At 36.8% G+C, this 24,555-nt stretch overlaps 3 protein-coding genes across 4 annotated transcripts; 1 reads left to right on the top strand and 2 right to left on the bottom strand.

The window, feature by feature from the left end:
* The first annotated feature begins 6,174 nt into the window (after positions 1 to 6,174).
* LOC115695744 (uncharacterized) lies at positions 6,175 to 6,923 on the top strand. Its single transcript, XM_030622820.2, has one exon. It carries the CDS (start codon positions 6,327 to 6,329, stop codon positions 6,768 to 6,770), a length of 444 nt encoding a protein of 147 aa, XP_030478680.1. The 5' UTR covers positions 6,175 to 6,326; the 3' UTR covers positions 6,771 to 6,923.
* A 7,956-nt stretch (positions 6,924 to 14,879) lies between these two features.
* LOC115694977 (uncharacterized) lies at positions 14,880 to 18,963 on the bottom strand. Its single transcript, XM_030622080.2, has 3 exons — positions 18,213 to 18,963; positions 15,880 to 18,100; positions 14,880 to 15,666 (listed from the first exon to the last, which is right to left on the bottom strand). The coding sequence occupies exons 1-3, from the start codon at positions 18,961 to 18,963 to the stop codon at positions 14,880 to 14,882; spliced, it is 3,759 nt and encodes a 1,252-aa protein (XP_030477940.2).
* A 1,393-nt stretch (positions 18,964 to 20,356) lies between these two features.
* Positions 20,357 to 23,791, bottom strand: LOC115724945 (homeobox protein knotted-1-like 2). Of its 2 annotated transcripts, none has more exons than XM_030654325.2 (6): positions 22,994 to 23,791; positions 22,034 to 22,154; positions 21,419 to 21,612; positions 21,198 to 21,329; positions 20,968 to 21,104; positions 20,357 to 20,867 (listed from the first exon to the last, which is right to left on the bottom strand). In XM_030654325.2, exons 1-6 carry the CDS (start codon positions 23,537 to 23,539, stop codon positions 20,864 to 20,866), a joined length of 1,134 nt encoding a protein of 377 aa, XP_030510185.1. In that variant the 5' UTR covers positions 23,540 to 23,791; the 3' UTR covers positions 20,357 to 20,863. The 2 variants fall into 2 exon arrangements, with proteins under 2 accessions (XP_030510185.1, XP_030510184.1); XM_030654324.2 differs by having other exon boundaries at positions 20,357 to 20,885; positions 22,994 to 23,744.
* Between the last annotated feature and the right edge of the window lie 764 nt (positions 23,792 to 24,555).

The following is a 24,555-nucleotide window of genomic DNA, read 5'->3' as shown; positions in this document are numbered from 1 at the left end:
CTTAATGACATTTCTTAACAATTGAAGAAAAAAAATATCAGACAGTAGGAATAAGAATAAGAATAAGAATTATTATCAAATTTGTGCATGCAACAAAATTCAACCGTAAGGGTCTCTCTGTTTTGAGAGTATTGTTCTGTCTCTCTTTTTGAGTGTATGCATTGTGATTTTCTATTGATTGTTATTTGTTCTTTTCTGTCTTTGGCTGTGTACGTATTTTGTTTGTGTGGTTCGTGGCTTTGTCCCATATGGCTTCCAGCAGCCTCAACATGGATGATATTGATGAACGTTGGAGAAACGTCCAACTTGAAGAAGAAGATGCAGAGGAGGTTTTTTATGAAGAAACTGAAGAGGAAGACGATCAGGCTATTGACACCAGATGGTGTCTTGTTGGGCGACTGCTAATAGGAAAGGTCTCAGACTTTCGAATTTTTCAGAATATGATGGCTGACTTATGGAGACCCGGTAAGGGTATGTATGCGAAGCAACTAGATCAGAACAGGTTCTTGTTTCAGTTCTACCACGAGTTAGATATTCAGCGTGTTATAGAAGGCAGTCCCTGGACTTACGATCGCAAACCGCTGGTCTTAATCCGACTCAAAGACGGTGATAACCCCCGCACACTGAGCCTTAATTCTCTTGATTTATGGCTACAAATTCACGATTTGCAGTCCGGTTTTATGAACATGAAGGTGGCTAAGGATGCTGGGAATTATGTAGGTAATTTCATTGAATCGGATCCGAATAACTTCACTGGGGTGTGGAGGGAATACCTTCGGGTTAGAGTGACTCTTTCTCTTGATCTTCCACTTAAACGACGTATGAAGTTCCGTAAAAAAGACGGTAACTTCTTTCATGCTACTTTTCGCTATGAAAACGTCCCTACTTTTTGCTTCATTTGCGGTCTCATGGGACACTCCGAGAGGTCATGTTCTCGTAGGTTCGATACACCTCCCCATCTGATTGTGAAGCCTTACGGTATAGGCTTAAAGGCTCTCCCTCGTCGACACCAAAACTTTGCTACATCACCATTCCTTCGGTCAGGGAAAGCTTCTGCATTTTCCACTCCTGGTGTGAACGCCAATTCGGCTGGAGCAGATTTCGGGCAGCCAGCTAATCCGAAATTCATGGGAATATCTTCCCCTGATATCTCTCAATCTAAAACCAAAAATAAAGGGATTATGCTTTATGATAGTCAACATGCTGATGAGGAATTGACTCAAGCAGAATTAAAAAGGAAACGTTTTGCTGCAGAGAAGAGTAATGGGCCTACTGATGCTTCGGGCCAGGCTGAGATCGTTTCAAAAAACTTGAATTCGGTGGGTTCTGGTATCCAGGCCCACCAATTGTTATGAGTATCTTGAGTTGGAATTGCCGTGGGCTTGGGAACCCACGGGCCAGACAATTCCTTGAGAACATTGTTGTTCAAAAGAAACCCAAGTTTATCTTTTTATGTGAAACTTTGTGTAAAAGTGATAATATTGAAAGAATGAGAATTAAATTGGGCTTTGAGGGTGCTTACAGTGTTGATGCTAATGGTCATAAGGGTGGGATTGCACTTTTATGGAAGTACAGTGATGAAGTGCGGTTGTTGGGTTTTTCGCACAGCCACATCGACATCGAAATCTCTACTCCTAACCTTCCTACTTGGCGTTTGACCGGTTTATATGGGGAACCAAATCGTAGCTTGCGGTTCAAAACTTGGCAACTAATCACCTCTCTTTATGGTGAGTCTCAACTCCCATGGTGCATCATTGGCGATATCAACAACATAGGCAACCAAAGTGAGAAAAAAGGGGGCAGACTTTATCCTTCTTCTTTGATCACTGGTTTCCAAGAAGTGCTATGCAATTGTAATTTGACTGATATGGAACTCCACGGCCATCCGTATACATGGGAACGAGGCAAAGGCACGAACAATTGGGTAGAAATTCGTCTCGACAAGGCTCTAGTTACTTCCCTCTGGCACGATCTTTTTCCTTCTGCTGTGTTATCAAACGGTGATGTCTCCTCCTCAGATCACACGCCCATTTATCTTGAACCTTCTCCTGCTGTTCTTGCTGATATGGTGCATCAGTTCCGCTTCGAGAATGCCTGGACAAGAGAGCCGTTTTGTGTTCAAATCGTACAAGCTTGCTGGGATAAAAACGCCTCACTGCCTCTTCATGAAAAAATCTCTCTCTGCAGCAAGGAGCTCGCTGTTTGGGGCAGAAACTTAACCTGCAATTTCAAGAAAAGAATCAGGCAAAGCAAAGCAAAACTTGCTTCCTTAAAAGGTAATACCGATCCTTCTTCCATTGTTGATTTCGGATATGAACAAAATAATTATTTTGAGATTTTAGCCCAACAAGAACTTTATTGGAAGCAAAGATCAAAGCAATTTTGGCTAAATAGTGGGGATAAAAACTCAAAATTTTTTCATGCTATGGCTAGTAATCGGAAACGCAGCAATAAGATACAATATCTTAAAAATAGTTCTGGTGTATGGACTACTTGGAACAATGGCCTTGAAGAGGTAATGGTTGATTACTTCACCAATATTTATTCTGCTGGGATTGTTGATTGGAACCCGGTTGTAAATGGGGTTCATTGCAAGGTTACCACTGCCCAGAATCTTGAGCTGTTGAAGCCGGTCACTAGTGAGGAAGTTCGGCTGGCTCTTTTCCAAATGCATCCCGACAAGGCCCCGGGACCCGACGGAATGGGACCTGGTTTTTTTCAAAAACATTGGCATATCGTTGGGGAAGATTTGATCAATGCCACTTGTGATTTTTTTGCTTCGGCCACTTTTCCAAACCACTTGAATGATACAAATCTTGTGTTGGTCCCTAAGAAGAAGTCTCCAAGCTCTATGAGTGATCTCCGTCCTATAGCTTTATGCAATGTCTCTTACAAGGTGATTGCGAAAGTTCTAGCAAACCGTATGAAGCTTCTTATTGACCACATTATCTCCCCCACTCAGAGTGCGTTCATTCCGGGTCGTTTGATCTCTGACAACATCATGATTGCTTTTGAAGTAATGCACTATCTCAAGAGAAAAGTTCATGGGAAGAAAGGCTACATGGCTCTAAAGCTTGACATGAGCAAAGCCTATGATCGCGTCGAATGGGGTTACTTACAAGCTATTATGCTTCAAATGGGCTTCGATCACAGATGGGTCACTTTGATTATGGCCTGCGTTACTAGTGTTCGGTATTCTATTTTTCATGACGGTCATGTCATGGGACCTATTACTCCATCTCGTGGTATTCGCCAAGGTGATCCGCTCTCTACCTATTTATTTATTATCTGTGCTGAAGGCTTCTCAGCTCTTATTTCTAAGTTTGAGAGGGAGCGTTTACTTCAAGGTTGCCGTGTTGCTCAAGGGGCGCCAATGGTCTCTCACATGCTGTTTGCTGATGACAGCTATGTCTTTTGCCAAGCTCATAATGGTTCGGCCGGCAGTGTTTTGTCTCTGCTTCGGCAATTCGAAAATGCATCGGGTCAACAAATTAATTTGGCTAAATCTTCTGTTTTCTTCAGCCCCAATGTTCAAGCTCAGCTTCGAGATAGTATCTGTTCCATTCTTCATATTCCTGAGGCTCTTGAAAATAGCTTTTACTTGGGACTCCCCAACATTATAGGGAGAAACAAGAAAGCTATTCTTGGTTTCCTTAAGAACAAGGTTTTGAACAGAATCAATAGCTGGTCTGGGAAGTTGTTGTCAAGTGCAGGCAAGGAAATTCTTTTAAAGACTGTGGTTCAAGCTCTCCCTACTTATGCTATGAGTGTCTTTCTCATCCCACTTGGTACTTGTGACGAAATTGAGAAGCTAATGGCTCGTTTCTGGTGGAAAACAACTAGTAGTCAGGGCAATGGAATCATTTGGATGAATTGGGACCGTCTTTCTCGTCCAAAAGATGAAGGTGGCTTAGGCTTTCGTCTTCTCCATGATTTTAACTTGGCTATGTTAGCTAAACAAGGTTGGAGATTGTTGTGCTACCCGGATTCCCTTGTCTCCAGACTCTATAAAGCCCGCTATTTTCCTCATGATGACTATCTCTCTGCGGGGTTGGGGCGTAATCCTAGCTTCGTCTGGCGAAGCATCTGGAGTTCTATGGATCTTCTTCGCAAAGGGGTTACTAGAACCATCGGTACTGGCTCTTCTACTAGTATCCTGCATCACCCGTGGCTCCCTGACTCTGGTAATCCCTACATCACTTCTTCTCATATTGGTCTTATTGGTCATACTGTTAGCTCATTGTTTTCAATTGATGAAAGAAGATGGGATACCGATTTGGTTCGAGACATGTTTAATGAAAGGGATGCGAATTTAATTTTAAGCATCCCTTTAAGCTTCTCTGCTTCTTCTGACTTCTGGTCCTGGTCTAATGAAAGCTCTGGTCATTTCTCTGTCAAAAGTGCTTATCGCATCCTCCAAGCTTCTAAAGATCCCAGAACTGGTAGCAACAATTCAGGGTTTTGGAAAAACCTTTGGCAACTAAAAATCCCACCGAAGGTTCGTAATTTCCTTTGGCGTGCTGCTTCAGGGAGCTTGCCGACCTGTGTAAATCTTAGAACCAAGCATGTTGATGTTCCACCTGTTTGCCCTGTCTGCCAAGCTGCTCCCGAAACAACCTCTCATATCCTGCTTTCTTGCATTTTTGCTTCTTCTTGTTGGCACCATATAGGCCTACCTGCCGGAGTCTCTCTTGATCTCTCCTTTGCCAGCTGGCTAGATAGCCTCTTTCAGTCTCTTGATTCTGATCGGGTCTGCTCGTTGGTTATGGTTGCGTGGTCCTTATGGAAGGCAAGAAACTCAATTGTGTGGAAAGACAAGGTTCTTACTGTTGCAAATGTATTGTCTTCAGCCCGCATTGCTCTTGATCACTGGCGTAAAGCTCAGGATAACACCTCTCTCTCTCATATCTATTTTGGTAGTTCTGATGATGGAGCTGAGCTATGGTCTAAACCAGAAACTAATACAATCAAGGTCAATGTTGATGCTGCGATATTTGCTAGTGAAAACCAATATGGTTATGGAATGGTTGCCAGAAACAACTCAGGGTCTCTTATTGACGCTACAGCTCACTGCGCTAATGGTGCCTTTTCTCCTGAAGTTGTTGAGATCATGGGTATCAAAGAGGCCCTAAGTTGGATCAAACGCAATGGTTGGCAACAAGTGGTTCTGGAATCAGACAGTCTAGTCTCTATTCAAGCTATTCGTAGCTCTCTGCCTCTTTGTTCCATCTTTGGAAATCTAGCTCAAGACTGTCATTCCCTTTTGCTTTCTATGCCTTTAATAAAAATTTGTTTTGTTAAACGATCAGCAAACCGTCTAGCACATGTTGTTGCTAGAATGTCACGGTACTTATCTGGTCGTAATATTTCTGTGTCTAATGCTCCAGTTGCTATTCTGGATGTTTTGTACTCAGAATGTTAATTTAATGAAGTTGATATTTCATCAAAAAAAAAAAAAAAAGAATAAGAATTATTACCATATATATGATTATATTTAAGCATTCTGATTATATTTTTTTAATAAACATAGTAAATCACTATTATTTTATTTTTAAAAAATTTAGTAAACAATATATTACAAATATTAATTTTGATTATTTTTTATATTTATCTATTAATTTATTTTAATTTTGAATACTGTATAGTAAACATGTGATAAATAATTTAAAATGTTTTTTTGTTTGGAGCAATGAAAATAATGTAAAATGTAGTGTTAGACATATATGTTTGTAGTTTGTTTTTTTTTTTTTTCTGAAATGGCATATGTTTGTAGTATTTATTTATCCATATATTTCTATTGTAATGTAATTATGATTTTCTTGAACCCGGCCATTCTATACTCAAAATGTGATCCAGTTGAAAAAAAACATTACACACAATTTTATTTTTATAAGGATCTTAAAAACTAAATTTAAATACATTTTAGATTTCCAAAAAAAAAAAATATTACATTTATAATTTTTAGAGTAATGATATACATGAACTCTCTATTTTTTCTTAGTTTTTTTTGAGAATAATTTCTCCATTTCTTATTCAAATTGAACAATAACTCTTTTTTCTATAATTTGAAAGAAAATTTTGATCCAACCAAACAAAGCCACGTGTCCAAGAAAAATTTGACTTTTTTCTCACTCGTAAAACAAAACAAAGAGTGTGAGAAATTTCTTTCAAAATACATTTCCAATTCAAAATCCCCAAAACACCAAAACCCTCTCTTTCTTCGACTCTTCCTTCCATCTCTTCATCTTCTCCATATATATAATCCAAATTCTTCGATTTCAATCTCCAATTCCATACTCTCTCTCTCGCTCTCTCACTCCTCTCCCATGGCCGACAAACCGATATTTACGAATATGCCCCCAAACGAGAATTACGAACAACGCGCAAGAAGAGGAGAGGAAGAAGAAGAAGAGTTTGAATCGGAAGGAAACGCGTGCAGTTGTTTCGGTGTGTTCGTTAGAAGACGACGTCGTTCCGATGGAGATTACGAGCGAGAGGCGAGGATTAAGACATGGCTGGTGAAGAAGGTGAAGAAAGTGAAGGAGTTTTCGGAAGTGGTTGCTGGACCTAAGTGGAAGAACTTTATCAGAAAGATCGGAGGTTACTGTAATGGTAATAATAAGAAACAAAAGAATATGAATCGGTTCCAGTATGATGCTCAGAGCTATGCTCTCAATTTCGACAATGGCGGCGCGCGCTTTGATGATGAAGAAGATGAAGAAGAAACTAATGGAGAGGGTGATCGTCTTCTGGATTTCTCTCATAGGTGAATGTTAATAATAATAATTGAATGAAAAATTTGTTGAAATTTATTTTATTGATTGATAGTCACTGAAATTAGATTTTATTTTGTGTATATAAGAGTGAAAAATCTGTTTGTTTGTTTGTTTTTAATAATTTTTATTTTTATTTATTTTTGGATATATAGTAGACAAATATATCTTAAAATACAAAAATTAGTTGTGTTACCATAGTAGTAGAATGGATTGAAATAGATAACATCATGTTAAAAAAAAAGAAGAAGAAGCAAACAATGGAAGCATTCATTCATTTCAAATTAAGCATCAGCACATTGTCATATGTATTGATTTTGCATTTTATTTAAAATTATGAATAAGAGTAGCAAAATCATTTTAATTATTTCTTTTAGTGAAAGAAATTGATGTCAGGCTAATTAATAATTTTTTCCCCGAACTTTGACATGTACCAAATCATGTTTTCTGAACTTTTTTAGCCATGAAAAATTTCTCCTAAATTATTGAGATTGTTAGATTTAAGGACTTTTGTCTAATTTTAGTAAAAAAAATTCTAACATGAATGAAAGTTCAAGGGGCATGATTTAGTACATATCAAAGTTTGAGCGCATGATTTGGTAGATATCAAAGTTTGGGGAGCATGGTTTAGTACATAAACAATCACTGAAACAGTAAAACAAAAGTCCTTAAATTTAATAATCTCAATAGTTCGGGGGGAATTTTTAACGGCAAAAAAAGTTCGGAGGACACGATTTAGTACATGTTAAAATTCATGGGGAAAAATTACTAATTAGCCCTGATATTAATTACTGTATAAGCTTTTCTGATGCACAAAATGTAGAATTGTGGATTGTTAGATAGTCCAAATTGAAAATAAAATAAGGAGAATAGATTTTGGGAAAACAGTAACTCAAAGAGCTCCGAATACTTCATTAACTTTATATAGCCACTAGAATAACAAAAGTACATTCTAGAATAAAGGTCTCCTTACCCAAAAGGTGGGATAGCACAAAAACAATAGAATATACTTTGACGCAATAACTGAATAGAAAGAGAAAGAACAACCCTAACAACCATGCTACATAGACTATTTAATCAACTCTGGTTTTCATGGTGGAATGCTATCGCCCAATGCTACAACATTGTCTTGCATTAACATTTTCATTTTCTAACACCTCCTCTCAAATTAAGTGAGGTTGAAACCACACTTAGTTTGCCAACAAGAAAATTAAACCTTGAATTTGATAGACTTTTGGTGAGGCAATATGTTACTTGATCATGAGATCGTACATATCTTATGTCAAGAGATTCAACAATCACTTTGTCTTTAACAAAATGAACATCCCATTTTAAATACTTTGTTCTAGCATGATAAATTGGATTTGAGGCAAGGGCACTTGCCCCCATGTTGTCACACCAGGTAACTGGGATTTGTTAAAGAGGAAAGTAAAATTCTTTGAGTAGAGATTGTATTCAGGTTAGTTCAACAGAGACTTGAGCAAGGGCTCTACAGACAAGAGCATCACCAAAGTATACACAATAACCAACTATTGACTTCCTATCATCAGGGCAACACGCCCAATCAACATCTGAATATCCTGTTAAGACAAGTCTGTCAATGTACTTGATGTGTAGTCCATGATTGATGGTACCTTTCAGGTACTTGAGAATTCTCTTAGTTGCAGATCAATGAACATCACTTGGGGCTTTGAGAAATTGACTCAGCTTGTTAATAATAAAACTGAGATCATGTTTGGTGTGTGTCAGATATTGCAACCCTCTAATCAAGCCTCTGTACTCAGTAGGATTTTCAAGAAGTGTTCCATCTGATATAGAAAGCATTTTCCCACTGTCATGGGTGTAGGACAAGGCTTCAAATGTGTCGTCTTGTTTTTTTGGAGCAGTTCTATTATGTATTTAGCTTGAGATAAATAAATTGAAATAGTTAAGTGATCCTAAGTCTTTTAGAGAAAAAACTTTATTCAGTTTCTTTGTGAATTGCCTTAGCTTTTATGAGTTGTTGCCTGCTACAACAATATCATCTACATAGATAAGAACAAACATGACATCCGTAACAGTTTTGTAAAAGAAGAAAGAAGAATCAACTTTAGAATTAACAAACTTTTAGACGATTAAAGTTTGTTTCAGCTTGTCAAACCAGGCCCTTGAGGCCTGCTTTAACAACACGACTAAAAGTTTCACTATAGTTAATTCCAAGTCTTTGGTTGAATCCATTGGCAACTAATCTTGCTTTGAATCATTGAAAGGTTTCATTAGCATTCCATATGATTCTAAACACCCATCTATTACCAACTATATTCATGTTAGGCAATCGAGGCACCAAGATCCAGGTTTTGTTTTTCACTAAGAGTTTATTTTCATCATCCATTGCACCTCTCCAGCCAGGATGATTGAGAGCTTCTTGCACTGAACTTGGTTCCTTATACTGGCAGACGGGTTGAGTCTTCCCAACATAGGGTTTTGGCTTGAAGATATCAGTCTTAGCTCGAGTTATCATAGGGTGACTAGGAGCCAAATGACCTGCAATTTTCTCTTCACTATGTAGTTGAGATTGAACTTCATTATCATCATCTTAATCACATTCAACATCCTGCACTTCAGAGTGTTCACTGGACACAATATATTACAAAGTTACCAATTTTTACAATATAATTTTTTTTTCTTTTTTCATATAAGAACAAATATTTATGTAATATATGTATATATTACATTATTTTTTTAGAGACAATTCAATATAATGATTTAATGATTAGTATATATGTTATAATGTTAAAATTTTAATAAAAAAATTTTGTATTGTTAGAATTTTATAAATTGATTTTTAAATTTTTATTATAATTCGATAATGGTGATAGTGTAAACCGTACCGCACCGCACCGTATTTTTGTGGTGTGATTTTTGCGGTTTTTAAGATCTCGTAGTACGATTGTGGTTTGAGAAATTACAAAAACCACATATGCGGTTTGGTTTCAAAAAAAGGTCACAACTCGCACCACTTGCACCACGAACACCCCTAGGCCACCATTGGCATCTTCTTGGTCAAAAACATGTTGATCGGTGTTTTGACCTGTTGACCAAGTTACAGGATTAGAATGTATTGGTGCTCCATGAACAGGTGAGATATGACCACAATCAGTTTGAGTATTAATTTTGAACTGAGTTGAGGTGTTGAAACAGTATGAAGGACATTAAAAAAGGCAAACCAAAAAGGAACTTGAACATTGACATCTTTCTCAAGTTGGTGAATGTTTAGGAAACCAGTTATGAGGAGAAATTTTATTTCATTGAAGATTACATTTATTGAAATGTAAATTCGACCAGTGTTGCTCAAGCACTTATAACCTTTGAAGTATTCTCTATAGCCAAGATTAACACACTTGGTAGAGTGATATCTAAATTTATGAGTTTGGTAAGCTCTAAGACAGGGATAACAAGCAACTCCAAACGTTTTTAAGAATTTGTAATATGGTCTTCTAGAAAAAATTGTTTCGACATGAGACACATTGCTTATAACAGGAGTTAACAGTATGTTAATTAAGTAGAAAGATGTCTAAAAGGCATCACTCCAGAATTTTAAAGGTATGCTTGCCTGAGCAAGAGGGGTAAGCCCCATATCCACCACTTGCATCTGTTTTCTCTCAGCTCTGCCATTTTGAGTTAAGCTATGAGGACATGAATGTGTGAACTTAATGCCATGTTCATAACAAGATTTGAGAAAGCCTAGTATTCACCTTCCCAATCAGTTTGCAGCCTTTTTATTTTTCTATCAAACTGATTTTCAATTAATTTTTTAAACTTAAGATAGGCAGTGAGAGCATCAAATTTCACTTTCAGAGGATACAACCAAGTATATTTGCTGAAATCATCAATGAAAGAGATGTAATATCTGAAATTGGTATTGGACATTATTGAGGCTGGACCCCAGATATCAGTATGGATGAGATCGAGTGAAAAGATTGCCTTTTGCCTTATTAGTATTATGTTTGAAGGGAAGTGAATGATATTTTCCATATTGACATGCTTCACAGAAGTGACACTTTTCATTTTTGTAATTTCTAACATTTAATTGATTTAACACAAGGTTCAATACATGATTGGATGGATGGCCTAGTCTCCTATGCCAATATTTCTTGATTGACACTGAATTTAACACATTCTCAGTTCTAGACTGAGTTACATTTTGATTGGAAATTGAAGATAAAGCGGAAAAATAACTAGACTTGGACTTTGTAGAAGAACAAAGAAGAGATTTGTGTTGATCTGACTTGACACAGATTGGTTCAAACTGATAGAGTCCCTCTTTAAGTGTCTCATGGAGCAACTTCCTCTTTGTGAGCTTGTCATTCACACAACAATTGCCAGATGAGAATTACACAATCACATTATTATCATTTGTCAATTTAATTATAATGATGAGATTCTTAGTAATCTCTGGAACATGCAACATTTCTTTTAAAATCAACATATCAGTGTCATTAGCAAAAATATAACCTGAACCAACATGATACCAACATGATGAATGGAGAGTTTGTTGCCATTACCAACAATTAAGGTCTCCTTACCACTGTATTTACTCTTCTAATTCATATTGTTTATGTCAGAGGTAATGTGATTGTTGGCTCCACTGTCAGCATACCATGTCTCATCTTTAAGCATCTCAGGTGTGGCAACAAATGCTGCATTATTTGGATTTGGTTTAGTTCCATCCACAGAGTTTCTAGTTGGAGTAGTACCCATATAAGATTCATCATATCTGTTGTAGCAGTAGGCAGCAAAATGGTCATATCTTCCACAAACTTAGCAAGTAGGCTTGGGACCATTAGATCTACCACCTCTCCTTCTGCCACCACTGTCATGATTATTTTGATGACCATTGTTATTACCTCCTCTGCCTCGATTCCCATAGTTCCCTGGACCATGACTACCATCAGAACCATGTCTATTAGCAACATTAGTAGAAGGAGAGGAGTTGTTGGACAACTTACTATTACTAAAGAGAATGCTCAATCTTTCAATTTGCTGTCAGAGCTAAGCATAATGTCCTGTAGAGATTTCCAAGTGGTTTTCTCTCTTGCTTCAATTTGCAAAACTATTGGCAAGTACTCAATATGAAGTCATGATAGCACATTAGACACTAGCAATGATCTAGGGTAGGGATCCCCTATAAGAGCTAAAACATCTGCCCACTGTCTCTTTTGTTTGAGATAGTCAGGCATTGTCATTGGTCCTTTCCTCACTGTTTGGATCTTGAATATGTACTCATCCATTTTGGCTTTGGAATGAGCACCAAACAAGGCCTCTAAGGCGCCCCAGACTTCAGCTGAAGAAGAACATCCCATGACCTCAGTAGTTATACTTTCTGTCATCGATCCATAAAACCAACCCATGAGGAGTTGGTCATGGACAATCCACTACTCAAACTCTTGCAATGGCCATAACCATTTGTCTCCACAAGGAATAAGTGTTCTTATCTAGTTTAAGGGCAAAAGGTTGATTCAATGTGCTCCCAAACTGTGGAACAACAACACTCGAGGATGAAGCATCTTTTCTGAAATTTTGGTTAGCAACATTGCTACCAGCCTACCAGTTGGTGATAGAGCTGCTGATCTATACCCATGAGCTGGTGTTTTATCTCCTCCGGTGGCCATGCTGCCGAGATTGCTCTGATACCAAGTTGAAAAAAATAAGGGGAATAGATTTTGGGAAAATAACAACTCAAAGAGCTATGAATACTTTGTTAACTTTATATAGCCACTAGGGCAACAAAGGTACATTCTAGAATAAATGGCACCTCACCCAAAAGGTGGGAATGCACAAAAAATAATGGAATATACTTTGACACAATAATTGAATAGAATGAGAAAGAACAACCCTAAAAACCATGTCACATCAGCTGTTTAATCAACTATGGTATTTCATGGTGGAAAGCTATCGCACAATGCTTTAACATTGTCTTGCAACTACATTTAATTCTCTAACAATCGTATTTTATTTTTTAAAACAATGGTCTCAAATAATAGAAATACATTTAAACAAAACTATAACATTATGTGAATATTAGTACAATTGTATTTAGTCATGATCGTCCATATATTTCATGGTTTTCAAATTGTAGATGTGTTAAGATACTAATAAATACAATTACATCATAATCCATGGCATCTCTTGTAAATAGTATACATGCACCTTACCATACACTCATATATTCTTATTTCTTCGACCATGCAATAGTAAGGGCCCAATTTTTTTTTTTTTTTTTGCCTATAGCCCATTTCAACTCAGGGTCGGCCCTAACTTCAATTAATAGTGGCCTTGTCTACCACTGAGGTTGAATATATGGCTTGTATAGGAGCCTTCAAAGAAGTTCTTTGGCTAAAAGAACTTGGTATAAACCAGAGTTCCATTACAGTGTTTATTGATAGCCAAAGTGCATTGTATTTAAGCAAAAATTAAGTATTCCATGAGGGAACAAAACACATTGATTGATGTTAGGCTACACTTTATAAGAGATGTTATTAGATGGAAAGGTAAAATTGGAGAAAGTCTCAACAACAGAAAATCCTGACATGCTTACAAAGTTCCTACCATCAACCAAGTTTATTCATTGCCTCAAGCTTCTCTTAGTGGACACTAATGACTACTCTTCAAGTACTCATGACTCATAAAATTATGAGGCTCAAGGATTATGGTTAAAGGTAGAGAATTGTTAGAAATGAGTGACTCTTAATTCTTTTTCTTTAAGCATTCAGTTATGACTGTTAGTGAACCTCCTTCTGTCTAGCTGTTAGTGTCAGTTAACTGTCAACTAACTATGTGTACCAGTTCAAGCCTATAACTATCTAGAAGCAATCTTGTAAAGGTTTAGAATAGCTTTAGACAACATTCAATACAAGAAATACTTTTCTTTTTCTCTGTTTTATCTTGTTTATGGTTGTTTATTCTCGAATTGGTTTCTGTGAGCTTTGATCAAGCTCGAATGATTCTCAACAATAATAAACGTTTTCTTTTTGTTGTTTCAACCAAGATTAATAAGATAAATGAGAGAAACTAAGAAGAAAAGAAAGAGGGGAGAGAGTTTGAAACTGAGAGAGAAGGGTGGGGTGGCATTGTTAAGACTCGTGGTGGGTGAAGGCAGCGACAAGCAATGGCATTGGGGTATGTGGAGGTAGGAAGGCGATTTCAAATTGAAGAGAGAATAAATGTTAAAAATGGGAGGAGAATTTTAGATACAAACAAAAAGAATAACATAAAATTAACATAAGATAATAAAGTGGGACTTTTTGAATTTTGTAGCATTTTTTTTCGTAGACTTTTTGAATTTTGAATTTTGTAGCATTAAACTCAAATTTTCCCCTCACAAAAACTAAAAAGAAGGTTAACATGTACACTCAAAAAAAAAAAAAAAGAAGGTTAACATGTGAAACTCATTAAACAAAATAAAAAATTAGAAGAAAAATTATTTTTATTTTTGTTTGTTTATGAGGTTAAAGAAGGCTCCTTTCAAAATAATAATAATAATAATAATGTTTCTTTCCTAAAATATTTTAGAGGAATCTAGACTTTATATCTTTTTTCTTTTTATATTGTTCTTTTTTATTTTTATTTTCTTTTTCAAAGTCTGTGAATATACTCTCCATATAATTATTTATGTAGTAATATAGAAGGAGGTACGTTTTATTTAAATATAAATTAGAGGTAAATTTAATTAATTGATAAATAAAAGAAGTATTTTTCAATATATTGTTTCCTAAATTTAAAAAAAAAAAAAACAATTAGACAATGGATCAAAAATTTAAAAATAATTGCAAAACTACATCAATATAGATTTTCTTTTTTTTTTTCATTTTTATGCTTTGAATTTCTATTTATAAAAATATATTTTCAGCAAAAATAATAATCTAACTATTCATAATTGTTCAAGTTGTTTTATAATTTATTTATAGTTATCATTAGTTTGATTTTTTGTTAATTTTTTAATTAATTTCTTATTTTTTATTAAAAAAATGTATTTGTGTAATTTTAAAACTTTACCTATACATTTTTGCAAATAAAATTTTATGCCGTAAAATTATTTTTTTTTTTGAATGAAAGTAGAAAACTTCATTAAGAAAGAATAGCCAAATCGGCCATTACAGCATTGTTGATAACATCAGGAACATTGCTACCAACAAAATTACAATCTGACCAGAAACAAGCGCCACGAGCAAGGCAATGAGCGGCGTTGTTAGCAGATCGTTTGACAAAACAAACATTAACAAAAGGCAAAGACTTTAAAAGATTACGACAATATGTAATAGTAGATCCAAACAAAGATTGCATGACCACATTACTTTGGAGAGCTTGAACAACCACAAGTGAATCGGTTTCCAAAATAACATGTTCCCATCCTTTCGTTTTTATCCAACTCAAAGCTTCTTTGACACCAAATGCCTCCACTAAACTGGGTTGAACACATCCCGGTTTGTGCAAACAAAAAGCTTCAATGAGATGGCCATTAGCATCACGGGCGAGACCCCCTAAGCCGAAAGAATTAGATGCAGAAAATAGAGCACCATCAATGTTTACCTTCAAAAAACCAGCTGCAGGTGATGTCCAATTGGTGCTGAGATTGCTGGTGTCGTTTATGACAGCAGGGAGTGGAGAGAACCTGTTGGAAGCAGCTGCTTTCCACTGGCTCAACACGGTTCTTGCTGAATTTATCACTTCCACGGCTGTAGTAACATTTTTATTCCAAAGCAACTCATTCTTTGCTTTCCAAACAGCCCAAGACACCATAAGAGCCTCTTCCAACACCACGGTCTGGCCATTGTTCAAAATTTTCTCCACCCAGGTTCCAAAATCTGATGCCACAATAGCACCAGTAGGCACACAAGACAAATTCCAAACTGAACTAGCAAAAGAGCAGGAAACCAACACATGATAAATCGATTCCTCCTCAACGTTGCAGCAGACACAATCCAATTGCACAGGTACATGTTTGGTGTAGAGTTGAGTTCGGGTGGGAAGACAACCGGTTATTGCTTTCCAAGCAAAATGAATAACCTAAGGCGGTACTTTGAGTTTCCATAAAGATCGCCAAAGATTCGATTCCATATCAGCGGACCATCTTCCTTTCAAAACTTCCAGCCATTGGTAGCAACTCTTAACAGAGTAAAAACCAGAATTCTCGTGTTGCCAATACCATACATCAGCCACTTCATTAACATTGATAGGAATATTCTTAATAAGATCACGATCTCGTTGCTGAAATAGATCATCAAGTACTTCCACATCCCATTGATCCCTCTCAATAGTCATGAGTTGATTGACCGAAGTCCCCACAAGGCCAGGATGTGTGCTTAATACACACGGATTAGTCGGATCAGGTAGCCAAGGAGTATGCAAAATAGGCACAGTGAAACCAGCGCCAATGCGTATCCGTGCTCCAACTGCAACAATCGATTGTGTTTCATAGATACTCCTCCACATGAAGCTAGGATTGTTGCCAATCTCAGCAGTAAGGAAAGAACCATGAGGGAAATATCTACTCTTATAAATTCGGCCAACAAGGGACTGCTCATTAGTTAATAATCTCCAAGCTTGTTTGCCCAAAAGAGATAAGTTATAGTCATGTAAATTCCTAAAACCAATCCCTCCTGAACTTTTGTGTTTGCTTAAGCGATCCCAACTCATCCAGCTTATACCTCTAGCTTTTTTGGAATTACCCCACCAATACTTAGCCATGAGCTTCTCAAGTGCTCCACATGTTTCAAGTGGAATAAGAAATACTGACATAGCGTAACTTGGGAGTGCTTGGGCTACCGTCTTCAGCAAAACTTCGCGACCAGCTTTAGAGAGGAACTTGCCTTCCCAACTAAGAATTCTCTTTTCCATCTTTTCCTTTAGAAAGCCAAGAATAGCTGTCTTCTTCCGACCCATAATACAAGGAAGACTAAGATAGAAGCTATTTTCATCAGCAGCTACCATTCCCAACCGGTTGCACAATCTGTCTCGCAAATCCATCGGAGTATTAGCACTAAAAAAGATAGAAGATTTCGCATAGTTTACCCTTTGACCCGAAGCAGCTTCAAACAGGTTAAGCAAACGAAGGACATTTTGAGCCTCTTCATCAGTAGCACGACAGTAAATGTAGCTATCGTCAGCGAATAGCATATGTGAGATAGTTGGAGCTCCATTTGATACTTTACAGCCCTTCAATTCGCCATTTCTTTCGAATTGCTTGATCAAAGAAGAAAAACCTTCAGCACAAAGAAGGAATAGGTAAGGTGACAAAGGGTCACCTTGTCTAATACCGCGACTCGGAGTAATAGGGCCCATACTCCAACCACCATGGACAACCGTATACTCCACATTCATCACTGTTGCCATCATAAGATCAACCCACCGAGGGTGGAAACCCATACGAAGCATCATAGCTTTCAAAAAACCCCATTCGATGCGATCATAAGCTTTGCTTAAATCCAACTTTAGTGCCATAAATCCCGTTTTTTCTTTACGCTTACGTTTAAGGTAATGCATAACCTCAAAAGCAATCATAATGTTGTCAAAGATAAGACGCCCCGCTATGAAAGCAGATTGATTTTCAGAAATAACACAAGGCAAGACAGTCTTGAGCCGATTCACGAGCACTTTAGACACAACTTTGTAAGCCACATTACACAACGAGATAGGCCTTAAATCACTCATAGTGGTAACATGTTTTTTCTTAGGAATGAGAACAATGTTGGTTTGATTCAAGTCGGCAGGAAAAGAACAAGTCTCAAAGAAGTCAACAACTTGAGATATAACATCCACACCAACAACATCCCAATACTTTTGATAAAACCCAGGTGTCATTCCATCGGGTCCAGGCGACTTATCAGGGTGCATTTGGAACAAAGCTTTTCTAATCTCCTCAGGTGTAACTTGTTGTAACAAAGAGTCATTCTGAGCATTAGTAATAGTCGGCCGAATACCACTTACCACATGATTAAAATTAGAGCTAGTGGAAGTAAATATATCAGAGAAATAATCAACAATAACATCTGAAAGACCCCCTTCCCAATCAACCCACACGCCTGAATTATTTAAAAGAAAGCTAATGGAGTTGTTTTTCTTACGAGCAGTTGCCTTTGCATGGAAGAATTTGCTATTTTGATCACCCTCGCGAAGCCAAAGTTGTTTAGACCGCTGACGCCAAACGACTTCACGCTGAGTATACACTTCACCAAGAGCCGCAACAGACTGTTTATATTGAGCAACAGAGTCCTCGTCAGAGCACCATTTGAGCCTTCGGATCTCCTTTTTACAATTAGCAATCCTCTTCTTAAAGTTGCCCGTATAGTCTTGACCCCAAACCATCAATTTCTCACCACAATACTTTATTTTTTTCAATTAAAGTCAGCCCCGCACAAACTTCCCAGCTGTCTAGGATTACTTGGCGACACAATGGCTCACGGAGCCATGCATTTTCAAATCGAAACTGAGCATTCGAATGGTGGAGATTGATCGCAGCAGTACGGAGAAGAATAGGACAGTGGTCCGAGATTGACACTTCAAGATTAAAAAGTTGGGCTGAGATAAAACGTTGAGACCAATCATGGGAAGCTAGAACACGATCAAGGCGAACCTCAATCCAATTATTAGACCCACGACCCCTTTCCCAAGTGAATGGATAACCCGAGAGCTCCAAGTCATTAAGATTACAGTCCTCCAACACTTTACAAAATCCATCAAGTAACCATTGTGGATACGGCTGCCCACCTTTTTTATCCGCTTGGGACGTTACATTATTCAAGTCACCGATGATGCACCATGGTAAATGAGAGTCAGACTTTAAAGCACGAATTTGATCCCAAGTTCTAGCACGAAACGAACGATTAGGCTCACCATAAAACCCCGTAAACCTCCAAGGAGCTTCTCTAGCCGTGGTAATCTTTAAATCAATATAATTCAAAGAGTAACCCAACAAAACAACTTCATCACTAAACCGCCACAACACCGCAACACCACCACTATGACCGCGAGCATCACTAGCTATCATACCCTCAAACCCGATAGTGACTCTAAGCTTTTCCACCAAATTCTTCCGACATAAAGTTTCACAAAGAAAGACAATATTGGGCCGCTTCTGGATAACAAGATCCGAAATGAATTGAAAAGCCCGTGGGTTCCCAAGCTCCCGGCAATTCCAGCTTAGAATATTCATAATGAGCGGTGGGCCTGGGAACCAGTACCCACCAACAGCCCATTTTTTGAGCCCTCTTCAGTATCGTCTTCACCAACTAAGATGTCCATATTGTCACTATTTTCCAAGCCCACTCCAGCCGGCCCATTAGAACACATTTCATTTTTCCTTCTTCTTTTAGTATCAATTACAAGCAAAGGAGAAGCCTCATTTGTTTCCATAATAGTTTCCACGTGAATAGGATCAGCAACAACATTAATACCTTGAATATTTGACTTACCAATATTCACTCCTTCATGTTTATTTGAAATAATAACAGGTAACTTACCTGTTGATATCCCTTGATTGGTGGTCATAACTCCTCCTAAATGTGAAGATTGATCTTCAACGTTAATTGAGGGCAATGAACCTGGACCAGTCGCACCACCATGGAAGGAGTCAACGTCTTCATCGCCGGTTCTGAGCCATTTCGAGCCGATCAAATGATTCCGTTGTCGTGGCTGGGCACGCATACCAGCCCCATAAGGTTTGACAATTTTTTCAGCGGGCACGACAAACAATTGAGGACAGAACCTATCCGAATGACCCAATATGCCACAAATAAAACAAAAGGTAGGGACATATTCATATTTGAAAGTAGCCCAGAATCCCTCCTCAGCCGCAGTACGACGAAGCTTCTTTCTCCTCTTCAATGGGACGTTGATGTCGAGTGTAACACAAACTCGCAAATAATCACGCCAGATGCCTTGGAAGTTCTTTGGGTCTGTCTTTACGTACGTGCCAATATAGTTTCCTAACTCGCGAAGAGTTCTCTCAGTTTTGAAACCGGGTTGCAAGCCATGAACTTGAACCCACATATCTAATTTGGAGATAATAACAGAACGAGGATCTTGTCCCCGTTGAAGTATTTTGAAAACGAATTGAGTGCGGTTGAAAGTCCAAGGACTTCCTTCAATAACCCTTTCAAGATCAATCTCATGGTAGAATTGAAACAAATACCTATTTGGCTCGAGCTCCTTGACATACATACCACGTCCTGGTTGAAACAAAGATGCCATCATATGTCTCATTGCATCAAAATCAATAGCCCTCTCAGTTAAAAACTTCCCTACAATGCACCACCGATCTTCACCACTTTGGTCTGAATCATCAAATATGTCATACACAGCATTCCCATCATCTTCTCCTTCAATCAGTATATTAGCATATTGTTCTTCCACATCTTTGAGCGAAGCACTTGTGGAAGCCATAACACATACAACACCAATGGGCTCAATAAACAAAAGACGACAAAACAAGAACAGTACTAGAGAGAGAACAACATTACCATGTCAAAAGACAAGACTACTATTTTTGGATTTTGCCGTAAAATTATTTAATGTAAACAAAAAAAATATTTTAAAAAATTCCCCAATTGAAAATTCGAATGATTAATTTTTCTATCTCAAAACAAAAACATTTTAAAATCCCAAGTTCCAACAACACAGGATTGAAATTATTTCATATTTGTAACAACCCTTTTACAGGATCAAATATAATTATCACCTAATGCATTTTACTAGAAATAAAAGGCTCAAAACCATTCTCATGCACAATAACAAAACATAGTAGACCTTAAATATATCATTCATATGAATTTAGTAGTACACAACAACACAAAGCTGTACTCATCTTCTTCCTTTCACCTGTACGAGTTTTCTTCTCTATATCTGAATTATAATCTTCTCTTGAACAGTCTTCTAATCTTATCCCGCAGACCGGTTTTACCTCTTCCTTTATCTCTATATGAAGCTAGCTTCCCATGAACTTGGAAAAGTGTAGAGACTTAAGGAGCAGTATATATAGCTTAAGAAGTAGGGAGTGACTGTAACTCGATTGGCCATTTACATGAACAGTCATTGTTGATACAAGATGTTGGGCTTCACCTGGCATTAGTTCCCAAGCTATATGCAATTAGATAACCTACAGTACTATCAAAATTTGCAATGGAAACACAAAAACAAGTGTTATATAATCAGAGCCAACCTTTTTCGTTTGCTCTTTGAAGAAGGTGACGGCGAGAGATTATTATGCCAGTTTCTCTTCCTTTGGTTTATGAACCAATTGTTTATCTGCTTCAATTGCAATCCTGTTTCCTGTACCAGCTTGGCTTTGTCTTCCTCCTAAAACATCATTTCCCAAACCAAACTAGGATAATTAATTGCTAGGCTTATTAATGATCTTTCAGCCATGAATGGATTTAAGTTATGTCTTACAGTTGGGTATGGCCATTTGGAATGAGATTGCCACCAAGATTTCAAGAGAGAGGTGGTTCCGCCAGGTAGTTTTCCAGCCTTTCGTTTACGAAGAATTTCCTCTCGAATATCCACAATCTTTTCCTTGTAACCCTGAGACAGAAAAAAAAAAAGAGCTCAACAGCCAAAACAACAAATGTGTTAAACAATAATAGCAACTCAAGTCTATATAATTACTTTACCTGTTTTAGTTCCTGCTTCAGTTCTTCCCTCACACGCTCCATTAACGACCTCTCAGTTTCGGTAGGGACAAGAGGACCGAATCCCATGCTATCAGGACCATCCAGGCTTCCATCATACAAGTTGATATCGTTATCTAGTTGGTCCTCGTTGTCATCTGACATTGTTGCACCTGTGCCTTCACCGGTAGAGACGCCTGTTCATGCATTGTTTACCAACTTAGAAAATCTTGCTTTCTTACTAAAACAGAAAAGAAGAAACAAGAAAACAGGGATAATATCCTTATTTACAACTGAGTTGGAACAAATTAATCTATAGTGGATACTAAAGAAAGCTTCACACTTGATCACAACCTCTATGAATTTAAGAAAACGTGACAAGCATTAAGAGTCAGTATTCATAAAGGGAACCAACTTGACAGCACTGGCAAAATCATAATCAAATATTAAAAGTGAACTGAAGAGAAGTGTTGAGAAAGAAAGATAGAGGACAAATAAGACAAAAAGAAGTAACAAAAGTAATTTTCTAGATAGATGTAGAGGAACAATTGTTACTATTCTTTGCTTTGTTTGGTAGCTAAAGATGTTTTTATAGGGATTGACATGATTTGATGTTACCTGTTAAGCTTTGAAGAGATTGTTCAAGCTCCCAACAAGCCATCACAGCTTCCATAGCATGAACTCGAACATGTTGTTGCAATTGCTCTTTAAGAGAACAGAGCAATATAACATAATTTGTCTACATGAGAAAGAAAACACAAAACATGAGCAAGAAAAGTAAATTGAAATGAAACATCATATTAATCTCCCACTATGATACAAACAGAAAAGCATACATAAGGTAATATCTGTAAACTCTTTTTTCTACATGCACTTCCATGCAAAACTTTTTTTTTTCAGCATGACTTGAAGTTAAAAGATAAGGATGAACCCCAAGATTTGAAAAAAAAAACACTTTTAAGATCAAAACTTCTGTAAATACTTGGTGTTGTTATTTCATGCTAGAACAAATTCCACCAACTAACAAGATGGGAACAAAGGTATCTATGAATGACTACAAGTGGGAAAGTATGGAAGCATCAACAAAAATAAAAGATTCTTAAAAGCATAAGCAAAGAATCCAACAAGGTAACTGACAACATGTTCCCTCTGACAGTTCTACATAATTATATTCTAATTAGCATCACAACCAAAAAGTTAGCTACCATTATCCACTCTACAAAATATATAAATATATATATACATATATATCTTCCTTAATTTTATTTTTATTTTTTTGGGTTCAAAGCATAAATGGAAGTTGAAAATTAAAAATTTTAAATCCAATTAGAAAAATCTTTGGACAATATGAAAAAGAAAGAAAAGAGAATCAGGATGTCACATTTGACAAAACTTAGACCACAAAAAAAGTTAAAGTAAAATGACAATGAAAAACGATTGAAATTGAAAACCAAGTTGGAAAACTATGGAAAGTTTTCAAATTTATGTTCAAAAACCCCAAATTTAATAAACCCACAAACCAACAATCACAATTTTAGAAATATATTTGTTTTCTTTCATTTAATTGGGGAAACAAACCATGAATTGATCAAGCTCTTTCTCATCCACCACTCTAACACCACCACTACCGCTAATCCCGAGCTCGGAGTACTTGGACACCACGCGCTGCGACTGCGAAAGCTGCTCGTCGATCCTGGGTAGCTGGTCAACAGGAGTCGCGATCCTCAGGCACGACACGTGTGCCGAGAGCAACTGTTCGTAAAGAGGGTGCCGCAATATATCGGCTTTGTACCACGCGCCCTCACTCTCTACATCTTCATCCTCATCTTCCTCTTCCTCTCTCCTGTTCCTTCTTTGATCGCCAATGAAATCGCTCATCTTGCTTCCTTCCGCTGCCCCTAAGACATCTTCGTTTCGGGGCTCCGATTCAGACAGTAAGTGGAGAAGGTTCTGTTGTCTGAACACAGAGCTGTTTAGCCACGTCGGAGCACCAACTCCAACGGCAACGTCATCTTCTCCGGCGGATAGTGAAGGCTGGTCCGAAAAAGGGTTCTGGTGAAAAGCCATTTCTTGAGGAAGATTAGTACTGCTACTGTTATGGTGTTGGTGGTGGTGAAACGACATTTTTTTTTTAATGGAGATTTCTGTGCATAATAATATCGATCGAAATATGAGAAAAATAAATACGACCCAGATTTAGGAAGAGGGTTTAGAGAAAAGGGTCAAGGTCTTCTAATGGAGTTTGTTCAAGGAGTATGAAAGTGGTCCTGCTTTAGAAAGGCAGAGGAGAGAGAAGGAGAAGAAGAAGAAGAAGATTGTATTTTCCCTTTATATAATTGAAAATTACAAATTTTATTTTATTTTATTTATTTATTTATTTTCAAAAGGCTATTCTAATTTTTTAAAAATATTAGTGATAAGTGAGTCGAGGATAATTGGAATTAATCGACGGTTTGGATGGTGACACGTGGTAGAATTAGTCCACGATGTTATTTAAGTGGTCCGGTTATTATTAATATTTTTTTATTATTATTTTATTGGGTGCCTTACTTACCAATCAGAGTTTCATACGTAAATATAATAATAGTAAGTTAATGAAAAATAATAAGTGTGAGGTGAGAAGATAATGAGCTTTTACCAAAATTCATTTGAAAAACAATACTTGCCTTTGTAAAGTCAACAAAGAATTAGAATGGGATGTAATTACATAATTTTTGTATGTTTGTTTCATCATTGTAGAAGTAATTGAGAAATTTTAATTATATTTTTTCAATTAAATTGTATAATTATTAAAAAATATATCATTTGTAATATTAAGTACTAAAAGTTATTATTTTTATGTGTAATTATTAATTATATTGTCAAATAAAATATTAAGAATTCATAATTAATTACTATAATAATCATGTAAAACCTCTACTATGTAATTAAAATTGAATTTAATTTAAAGTAATTATAAAATTTGAAGTATTTATTAGTTCAAATATAATCATGTAATTGAGAAATCTAGAATTAAGTGTAATTACACTTTTAGATATTTAATGCTATTAAATTGTGTTACTAACTATTTTATTAAACAAGATGTTAAATATTTATGTGTAACTACTACCTTATATTTAAACGGGAAATTTGATTTTCTA

This window comes from Cannabis sativa, chromosome 6 (genome assembly GCF_029168945.1).
Source record: "Cannabis sativa cultivar Pink pepper isolate KNU-18-1 chromosome 6, ASM2916894v1, whole genome shotgun sequence".
In the NCBI taxonomy this organism is placed as follows: Eukaryota; Viridiplantae; Streptophyta; class Magnoliopsida; order Rosales; family Cannabaceae; genus Cannabis; species Cannabis sativa.
The sequence above is the reverse complement of the archived record's forward strand: the minus strand, read 5'-3'. Positions and strand labels throughout refer to the sequence as shown.